At 41.3% G+C, this 11,068-nt stretch overlaps 1 protein-coding gene across 2 annotated transcripts in view; it reads left to right on the forward strand.

Moving 5' to 3' along the window:
- PGBD5 (piggyBac transposable element derived 5) overlaps window positions 1-11,068 on the forward strand; it is a 72,551-nt gene that overhangs the window by 43,767 nt on the left and 17,716 nt on the right. Inside the window, exons 4-5 of one of the 2 annotated variants that reach the window (XM_039379503.1) lie at window positions 6,878-7,058; window positions 9,341-9,947. In XM_039379503.1, coding sequence (XP_039235437.1) covers window positions 6,878-7,058; window positions 9,341-9,522 — 363 coding nt within the window. In that variant the 3' untranslated portion in view covers window positions 9,523-9,947. Of the gene's footprint in view, window positions 1-6,877; window positions 7,059-9,340; window positions 9,948-11,068 lie in introns of those variants that run through there. The other variant, XM_027721319.2, reaches the window with a different exon arrangement.

Below are 11,068 nucleotides of genomic sequence, written 5' to 3' on the forward strand. Positions count from 1 at the left end.
TTCAGACAGGGTAAGTACAATCGGTTTGAATACTTTGTAACCTTGTTGATTTTACAGAGTAAGAATTTACTTCCAGAATTTAGAGAAACTGAGATTGTGCCCCAAAGAATTTATAATTTCACAACACACCACGTAAGTGTATTTAGTCAATGGGAAAGGGAGAGGTAAATAAACCTGGAGTGAGTTTTGTTTTCAAGGTCAGAGTTGCAGGAGAGTTAACCATCTGTGCATTTTTTTAATAAAGCTACTCAGAAATGGCAGTGTTTCAGCCTATTTAAGTTCTGTTTAGAGATTAGTCTGAGCCCTTGCATTTCTTTAAACAGTGCACTGATAATTCCTCTATTGCTGGAACAGTTGCACCTGGAACACACAGATGTAGCAGCTGCTTTGAGGAGGTTCTCAAGGTCAGGCTTTGGCTGGAAGGGGATCCCAGAAAATCTGATTGCCTTCATTTGTCAGTCACTGTTAGCTGGAAAATCCTATCTGCTTTCTTCCTCTGGCACCCACCAGGCTCTGGCTTTTTATTGAATGTGGTTCTGTATCATCAGTATCTGAGAATCCTAGATCTCAGTTAAAAGTCAATTATCCTCTTGATCACCGGTTTTAAGTGGGAAGGTAGTTTTGCAGATGTATGATGGGCCAGTTCTATTCATTTTTTGGAGTTTACAATCTTACCATGTTTCTAGATGAATGGAAAAACCAAACATCTAAATGTGACCTAATGCAAAGATCTCTCACAGAGTTTACATGCAGTCCTAGTGTCTATTTTCAGGTGGGAATGAAGGGTTTTTTTCAGTTCCTGTCTGAGGTGCTTGGAGTTTATGGCAATAAAACTACCTGTATAGTTGTGTCCTTTCTGCAGCTCTTCTCACTCAATGCAACTCTGCCTGGGGGAGGAGGCTAAAAGCGCCAGAGCCTCCTGCTCTTCCATACGCCATAGGAATGCCCCTCATGGATCCCATCCCTTTGTGCTGGGTGCTGTAAGCAGAACAAAAAGATGATCCCTGCCCTAGCAAGTTTAGCATCTAAGTGCAAGATGGAAGCTTAAGCTTCCCACAGCAAATCACTTTAGTTCAGATACATTTTGGCTGCCCAGAGAACTCTGGAAGCAGGCTGAGTGCTTCAGTATTTCTTGGCTAATGCACACAGCAGAGTTGGGACTAATGCACTGCTAGGCACCAGTATATATCCTACTCCCAATGAGCCTGCATGGGCCAGGTAGTCATCAGCCTTTTTGCTCCTCCTTGGAAATGAGCTGGGTCCTTGATGTTACTGATTTGTCATCTACTGGTTGTATCTTAAGACTTTATGCCCTTTTTATGTAAGTATATTCCCCCTCGAGCAGTGTTGTCCTCTCAGCAGTAACAGCTCTTCTGATAGTTTATACTTTACTTGCATCACTTATATACCTTCTCACATCTCCTCGGTTACACACCTTCTCACAGCTCAGCAGTAATTTTCTTAGAAAAACTGAGTCAGTGTTGTGCAATTGTGTGGCACCAGAGTGAAGCCTCAACCATGGACCTGAGCTGGGCTGCCAGTTACATGGAAGGAGCCTGGAAAAGCAGCATTAAGAAGCAGCAGGACCAATGCATTGATTAGCAATTGCCTTGTGGGGATTGCATGCTTTATAGGAAAGGTTTTGAAGATCAAGAGGAAAGAGCTCTGCCAAGGTTAGTGGTGATTTCCAACCAGGCAGGAGAAGGGCAGCATGGAAAGAGGCAAATATGGGCTTCTTTGACATTACTGGTTGGATGCCTGGCTTCATGGGGCAGATGTGGGCAGGAATCAGTATACTGACAAGGTATGGGAGGAGATCAATAGGGAAGCCTAAACCATAAAGGCTTGTCTCTATTTTCCAGCCCCATTTTCCTTTAATGCTGCAAAGAAGAGGGAACTGGCAGACGGCTGATGTAGTTGAAGCAAAGGGTTAGGCAAGTGATTTGAGGGGCAGAGCACTGTCTCGATGTCAAGATACATTTCAGCAGGGCCAACAAAAAGGATGATTGCAGTAATTGAGAGGAGAGCCAGTCAGTTCTTAGGTATGTGGAAGAACAGGAAATTATTATATTTATAATAATGAATCTGCCTGACCTAGATGTGGCTGCCTGAGAGAAGGTACAGAGAGAAATCTGTGTTTGGTGATCTATGGGTTGTTGGTCTGCCATACAGGTACGATGTTGTAGTGCCCTCAGTGGTAAGGAAATAACATGGAAGAGGGATGTCATGGCCTTAAGCCATACTGGACTTGCATTGTCAGCTCTACCAGCATCTTTTTGCTAGTCTCACTAAGATCTTTTTAAAAACTTTGAAGAACATGTGTAGGCAAAACAGACATTTGTCAGTCCTCAGCACAAAGATATTAGCTGGATTTTTACGTTCATGCAGATTGAAATAATTCAAAATAGGATGCAGAGGGAGAAAAGAAGGGGACCAAGGAAAGAGCTTTTTAAGGAACACCAAGAGCTAACTGGGAACAGACTGGGAAAACTATGTCTCTCTTGCATACTATTTTGAAAGTAGTCTTTAGAATAGTAGGAACAGAATGAAGAGAGACTCAAAAAAATGAAAATATATGGTCTTGGTAGAGCACCATTACTGGTACCAACAACTGCTAGACCTAAGAGCTGTCTGGGTAGAGATGATTAAAGAAGGGGGAAATATGAACTGCAGCAGGTTTAGGGTGAGACTGGAGGGGAGAATCTCCCAACAGTGTTGGTAATGGCAGCCATTAGAGATGAGGTTTGGAATGAGAGGGGAAAACGGAGTGAGGCAGGATCTAGAAAGTAGTGCTAGGAATTAGCAGTTGTGTATTTGGCTGTGAAGTCTATAGAAAAAAAAAAAAAGTTTTTTTTTGATAGCTATTTAGAATCCAAAAAGTGTGACTGCTTTTCTTTGTTCTCTTGCTTTTATAACTGTGTCATCTTTCTGTTTTGTGGTTGTTTAGGATCTGCCCTTTGTGAGATATTTTTGCACAATGTAGCTTTCAAAATCTTCCTTCTGTTTATTACTACCTCTGCCCTTTTTTTTCTTCCAAATGCCATCTATTTCATTTGAGAATTGTACCCTGGGGTGCTTCAATTATGTATGAAGGTGGAATATTTGGGATGTGCTATTCACAAGTGCTTTCAATATGCCATCTGAACTTTGAATATGAGCAGAATCGCTAATATTTTAGTTTCTAGGGCACATTCTCTTAAATGAGCAGTCAAGATGCAGCTTTTGTTCCTAAGTGCTCAGTATTTTACTCAGTCTCCGTGAGACCTTACGAACCTTCCACATGAGGATGATGAAAACATATTGGATTGAATGTATCTGGTGCAGTAGGGCTGCCACAGATAGAGACGTGGTAGAATTGACCATGTTGTTGTTCTGATAAGAAACAAATAGTTGAGGGATGACTAGATAAAGCTCCATTTCTGTCCCAGTACTGCAGGTTAAAGATCTTCAACCTGTAGTTGCCTCCTAAAACGTATGATGTCGCATCTATAGAAGTTATCCCATTTGGTGCTGTAGATCAAATGGATTGGTAGCCACTAGAAAAAGATACACAGTGAAAGAGATCTCTGCAGATATTCAAGAAGCATTGCTTTGACTGTCACCTGCAGAAGCAGAAGATATTGGCTGCCAGAATCTCCATCTGTTATCCAGCAAGAGTTGTTCAGCCTGTACTTCCGATGATATATTGCTGGTGGTGCACATGGAAAGGGCATAAAGCTCTAACGCTGTCCCAGGGCAAACCAGAAAGTCTAGTAAATGGTTTAACAAACATTTTTGAGGAGCAGCTTCCAACTGTGACTGTGAAGGTCTTGTAGCCAATTTCTGGCAATTTATGCTTTTTCTGCAGACTGCTGATTCTTAAATACTACTAATGTATTACAGAAAAGGAGAGAAAGCTGTGGGAGGTAGAATGAAATAATCTGGATAAGAGGACAGGGAGAGGGGAAAGTAAAGGCCATATGGGATCTTAGGCATTTGCAAAAATAATTGAAGCTATGCCTTTGTCAGTTGTCTGTACCCAGCCACTGTTTCACAGCAGCCTTTATGCCTTCCAACATTGTGCTGCTGTCATCCATCTTCCCAATAGAGCTGGACATGATAAAGCTTTGAATGATGCTTCTCCAAAACAAGAAATACTGTGCCAAGAACAAAGGTTGTTGTTGGATAGGCAAGTAAGTGTCCAAGGAGAAAAGAAAGAACTATATTTAACATTGAAGAAGGAGGGAAGGTTTAGCAGTGCGTATGGATGTTTGAGTAAAGGGCACTGGGGAGGTGAACAGAGCGAAGGGCGATGAGAATCACAGCCAGGTGCACAGGGAATTCTGTTAACAAAACCTATGGAGTTTGTAGCATCCTACTATGAAAATAGGGGTACCTCAGTGGACAGTTGCATGGTGGGCATGCTCTTTAAAGTAGCTGCTTGCAGACACATACCAACCCACGGTGAGGGACCAGTTGGTGCACCAGCAGTGCCAGAAGACTGTCTCATCCCTTAGAGGGACAGCACTCTATAAGAAACATGGAGTGAGCATGGTGCAGCAGAGATTCCTGGTTGGCTAAGATTTACTGGATTAGGGGAGGTAAGGTGTAGGACATTTTTATAGACTTAGATTCCTACTTTGTTTTCAGCTCAACTGCTAATCCAAGGTCAAAACTAATTGTCCACATCTTCTGTCTTCACTGCTATGTCTGTAGATTTTAAGAGTTTGATGTGTGGTCTCTCTGCTGACATACTAGTACCCTAATCTTAATTTTGTTGCCAATAATCATGAAACACCTTTGCTGTAAATTTGGAACAATCTGCCCTTTGAATGCATTCCACTGTTAAGCTGCTCTCTGAATCCCTGATTAATAACCTAAATGACTTATCATAATTAGCTAGTCCTCAGCCTTAGAATTGGGGAACGCACAAATTTGACAGCTTTCAAAAGTAAGTGGAGCAGGATCAGGGAGTCTACAAACATTTCTGCCTTTGTCCTTATCTGGAAGCTGTTTCTATCAAAAAGTGGATTTATTTTTTTTTTTTTAAGCACTGTGTATTTAAGACTTCCTTTTTAATACATGCTCTATTTCTTTTTGAAATTAGTGCGCATTTGTCCTTGCACCAACTTTGTTCTTTAGCATGTCAGTTCCTTCAAAATACAAATTATGTCTCCTTTCTCAGAGATTTCATACATAACAGACTCTGATGAAGTCTATTCCACAATGCACGAATTGCTAGGGAAAATTACATAAAATATATATAGAATGTCAGTGCTGGGAGATGCGCCATCTAAAATAGGGAGAAGCTGTTTAATTGAATTTTTTTCTTCTCTAAGATCATTGAGTTACAAATTCCTGGGACCACTACTGCAAACATGAACATTTTTGTTCTCTGAGCATTGCAATGAACTTTCATTTATAACAGGGTGTGTGTAAGAGAAATAGGCTATACAGGAAAGCAATGCTTCATGCTTTGCACGGTTGAAGTTTCAAACAAATTTAGCAAAGTTGTTGTGGATACACCACTCCAAAAAACAAGGCAAAATTCCTTTTTCCTGCCCCTGAATACTGAACAAGTTTCAGCTTTTTCTCTGACAGGTAAAATTTTCTGGAATTCATAAAACTTTTGAGTACTTTAGAGCCAAAGTCACGAAGGCAGGCCTGTACAATTTTTTCAGAAAATTTGCATTCGTGTGTGTTTTTTAAATCTTTCCAAGTTCCATGGTGTTAGAGTACTGTTTGAGTGACTGAGCAGTGTCTGCTTCTTCTCATTTTTCTTTCCAGCAGGTTATTTTTGCTGACTCTCAGAATAAGATGAAGGTTAGATGCCTAGTTGGCTTTATTGGGTGTTGAACTTTGGTAAAAGTTATACTTGTAAAATACTGTCATTGAAATAAAATGGGAGTACAAATGTGTACAAATTTGTATACAAAGGAAGGGTTACACATTTTCTCCCTCTGCATGGCAATGCAGGAGACTCCTCTCCTGGAGGAGTCTCTGGTACTAATGAAGCAATAGCTTGACTTCAGTGCTCTTTCAGTTGTTGGGACTTTGTTTGGTTAATTATAGTCGCATTACTAAGGGGTCAGTGTTCCTGCACTCCAACACAAACATGTGTGTCCACCTACAGCTGATGGTGACAGCTCTTGAAATGCATAGCCCTGTGGACTGACTGTAGCAGGGTATGTGCTAAAGCTCCTGCAGCCTGCTGCGAGACAGGCATTTCCCTACTAACCACAGTGTATTGTGCTGTACCCAGCCTCTGGTTCAGTCTGTTTTGGTGGGTTGTCTCCAAATCATGATCTAAGTAAAGGATCTAAGAACTAGCACTGTGCCTGGAGAGTTTGATGATGATGTTCTGGCTGGTTGGGTATGTGTTTAGCTGGCTACTCTCATTTATGGGGGTGCAGACACACTTTCATCACAGCCTGACAGTTGCTGCCAATGGGAAATAAATCTGAATATTAATGCAGTGAAGGTAATGGGCCATTTCCTTCTGGTCATCTTGTACTGGCCTTTCGTGAAACTGAAGTTCCCATGCTCTCCTTTTGCTGACAGCACTGAAGTCTACACAGATTCAGTACAACACATAATCTCAATTATGACTGGAGTCTTTTCCTGCCAAGTAAACAATTTTCAAAATGCGCAACAGTGAGAGGAGCCTCAGGAAGTCCTTAAGATGAGGTGAAGGATGCTGTATTTATTGGTAACTGTGCCAGCTAACCTGAGGTAGTTTTAGAGCAACAACCCCTTGAAAGGGACTTTAATCAGCATTTTATAAAAAGTGTCTGCTGCCTTGATTTTCAGCTTGTCTCACATAGAGCTGTATAAGTTGCATCTGCTCTCTCTGGATTCCTTATAACCTTCTGACTTTTCTTACCATTTCTTATTTAAGATTTATGTCCATCTCAAAGAAGGGAGTGGTACCGATGGGCTGGATGCTTTAAAGAACAAACCGCAGCTTCACAGTATGGTGGCTAAAAGCCTTTGTCAGAATGCCTCTGGGAAGAACTACATCATCTTCACAGGCCCAAGCATTACCAGCCTGAATCTCTTTGAAGAATTTGAGAAGCAAGGTGTGTATTGGGTGACTGACTGGGTTTTAATGGTGACAGACCTAGATACCTTCTGCCAAAAAAAACTTCCTAAAACTTCCTAAAGTCTTCACTGATATTTTGATTCCTTGTATAGGTAAGTTGTTCATCACTAAGAAATGTTCTCATTCATCAGAAGGTACTATACAGAGGACTTTCTAAGTTGTTCTTTAAGTCTTATGCTTTAAGTCTTCAAAATGAGGATGTAAACCACATTTTAATAAGATTATTTAAAACCCTTGCTTTTGTCCTTTGCCTTAGAAATGGGAGGTCAAATCTATATGACCTGGGGGACTTTTCAGGAGATCTCCTATCTGCTTGTGATTTTTCTGTTCCCATTGTGAAAGACTATGGGTGGGATGAATCCTTAGGGATGTACCTTAGAAGTCTTTGTTGGTTTAATATCTGTTGGAGATATAACTTCTCTAGATGATATTCTATGCCACTGCAAAAGCCCTAGAAAAGTGGGGGCTTGTTTGTTTGTTTGGGTTTTTTTGTTTGTTTGTTTGGGGTTTTGTGTGGGTTTTTTTGTTTCGTTTTGGGGTTTTTTTGCTGGTATCAACATACCTCGGTAGGACAGTTTTTAGTTTTGGAAGCATAATAAACTCTACTTTAGCAAAAGCACACCTGCCAGCGGAATGATGTCTCTCCCAGCAAGTTTCATGCTAGTGCAGAGTAATCCCAGGTCATCCTTTATGTCAAATCCCCCCTCACCTTGGATGTGGAAAAGCCACGTGTTGCTTTACTTTCAGCAATGCTGAGGACTTGTGACTCCCCTTAAATTACAGAACTACACTCTTGCCAGTCACTTGTAAGTCATTTCATGTAACTCTTGGCTTGTTCTTTGGTCATCATGGCCTTACAGAGTTGGTGTGATGTGTAGAATAGGTCCTTCATAGCAGTAAGGCTGGAGGCTGCCAATATGCATCACGGCAAGGCCATTTCCTGTTTCAACACACCACTGATGTCCAAGTTTTGCTTTTGGCATTGCAGAAAATTAAACTCACGCAAACCATTATATTAATGAAACATGGCCCAAAGCAGGGGGAAGGGCTGGGAATTGAGACAATATGTTGATTCTTATTTAAAATGAGAACATCAGTGAGCTGCACCATTGCTGTAGTTAAGTGCTTCAGACTGTGCTGGCACTGAGGGCTGTCTCTGTTGAGTTCCATGCAGGACTTAGCTCCTACATTGTTTTAGATAAGCTGAAAGCTCACTGAGTACAGTGGAATACCTGCATATTCTTGTAAAAGAGCCATGCTTTCCCAAAGGCTGCAAACAGCCAAATGGGAAAGAAGTCAAGCATATTTGTAGCGCACTGGAGTTTTTCCTCTGAGCAGAGACTGATCTTTAGTAAATAGTTTTTTACAGCTGATTATAAGCATTACATTTTTAAAACTACTAAATCAATGATGCAAAATGTGGGTTTAAAAAAATGGAGAGAATAACATACATACTCCTAGTACCTGAGATTAAATTTTAAGGTTTAAATACAAAGACTGACAGACAAAAACTTGACTGTTGAATTGTATCCTTTATACTCAGCTAGGGAAGGATAAAGACAATCTAGTGTGATCCAGTTGATCTGTAACCCTGGTGAAAAAGATGCATGGCTACTAAAACAACTGAGTGTTTATTACTTGCAGATAATTCAAATTGTTCACAGGGTTGAATTATTCATGGGCTTTACACTGCCCAGATCATTCAAATTAATGGTTTCTAGCAGGTAACAAATTCAGTAGTGTCTTTTTAAAGCATGTAATTTTTACTCACTATCTGATCAAATATGCTAATGCAATACTGAGAATTTAGTTTGGTTCCTGATTTGTTATATAGCTTCATGAGACTTTATGATCTTTGACAGCTGCCTCCAAAATTAAATTTCAGATCTAGTACACTATCACCTTCCTAGGGGTGAAGTTATGAGGTGGGTGGGGGGTTAACAGTAAGACAGCAGGTTTATTGACTTTGCAAAATAGCATGGCACTCCTATATCAAGAAGATCATGGGGAACAAAGTATTTCTGTGTAATAAGGTGATGGGATTGTCTCCATTTGCCAGGAGTTACAAGGGGCTAGCTCAGAGGTTTTACGGGGAGATGTTGAACTGGAAAGACTGTGAGACACTGGGAGAGGTGAGATGCTTGACATGCCAAGCTGTGGTGAAGTCAGTAAGAACCTTGAAGGAGATGGTGTTTACTGACTCTCTGCAAAGCAGATGGTGTATTGCCAGCACCTGCTGAGATTGTACTGCATTGGCAGGACACTTGGGAAGAGGCAAGCAAAGAAGCCTGGACTGTACAGAGAGATCTCTCCTGATCTATCAGAGTAAGTCCATGTGTCCTGAAAAGGGCCACACCGTGACCAAGATGTGTCATGAGAGCCTGTTGAAAAGCAACTATGCTCAGGTGCTCATGACAGTTCAAGACCCATTCTTAAACTGATGAATTTACTTCTTTTGTTCAAGAAAATTTAGTTTCTGGGCTAAAGCAGGATCGGCAGTAGAAAGATCTCATGGGGAACTGAAAAAAAAATTGATATTATCTCAAGTGCTTTATTTTTTGGGGTTTCTGTGGCTTTTTCTCGTGACTGTCAACAGAGAAATAGGGGAAGATTTAAATAAGCTCATGCTTGGAAGCTATAAACTTTGTGGGAACATAAAAGTTTAAGGGAACTAAAGGGAATTCTGGAAAATCTAGAAAGAATCACCCACTAAAACGATATTAGTTTCTCTCAAAATTCTTGATGAAAAAGAATCTGGGGTCTTGGTAGCTAGTGAGCTGAACATGAGTCATCAGCGTGCCCTGGCAGCAAAGTTGTTCAACACTGTCCTGGGGTCTGTTAACAGGAGTGTAGCCTATAGATTGAGGGAGCTGATTATTGTCTCCTATGGTTTTGGACAACATGCCCCCCAGTGGAAGAAAGGCATTGATAAACTGGAGTAAGTTCAGCACAGGGCCACCAACCTGACCAGGGACTGTACTACAGGCTCTGCTGTGGGGAGGGAACTGTTCTTGTTCAGGTTGGGAAGGGGCTTTGTGGGAATGCAACAGCAGCCTTATGCTACCCTATTGAGAGAACAGAGCTGGCTTTTTACAGTGATGCATTGTGGAAGGACAAAATACAACAGACACAGGCTGAAACAAAAGATGTTCAGGCTTGATGCAAGGTTTTTCCTGAGGGCAGTGAAGCAGGATGTCCAGACAGGTTGTGCAGTCTCTGTTCTTGGAGGTTTTCAAGCCCAGACAGCATAAAGCCCTGAGCAGCGCTGTCTGGCCTCAGAGCTGATCCTGCTCTGACAGGGGATGGGACTAGAGACCTCCCAATTTGGTTTTCAACCTGAATTGTGCTTTACTCGGTTGGATTCTGTGATCCTATAAAAATTTTGTGGAATCTTAACTATCATTCACTTTCCCTAACCCTAGCCCCCACATGATAAAAAACACAGTGTTCTTTATTGAGAGCCTGCTGTGTAGCATCTTCACTGTACCACATGAGACAATAATGTGCCTAGTAATATAAAGAGATGTCGCTGAACATTATTGTAAGATCTGTGAAGATACCAAGAACTGAGAAAACTTCAGAAAATAAGACAGAACACTTTGATCTTTTTCCAAATCAAAAACCTGAATAGACCTCTTTTTTGTTTTTCAAGGGATGTACAAAGAATTTCTTTCTCTGGCCGCTGAATAGAACTGGAAACCTGCACTGAAATGCCCCAGATTCTCTGTTCTGCAAGCAGACAGCTGTCACTGCTATTCGCTGTGACATTCATTCATAGTGCATGTCCCTTTTTCCCTCTCTAACCATTGGTGGTGTTCTTTATAGAGGACAGAACCTCCTAAAGCCCTGTGTCTCATGTTTCCCTTAAACAAATGATTCCTGGAAGTCCCTTTTGCACATTCTGAACCAGGAGAAACAGCTGGCTTTGTCCTGCAGAGGGGCTGGTGTTGGCAAAGCTGCAAGTGCTATCGTTCTGGGTGACCGTGG

The sequence above is a fragment of the Pipra filicauda genome, unplaced genomic scaffold, assembly GCF_003945595.2.
Source record: "Pipra filicauda isolate LSUMZ 115617 unplaced genomic scaffold, ASM394559v2 scaffold16_size7369187_pilon, whole genome shotgun sequence".
In the NCBI taxonomy this organism is placed as follows: domain Eukaryota; kingdom Metazoa; phylum Chordata; class Aves; order Passeriformes; family Pipridae; genus Pipra; species Pipra filicauda.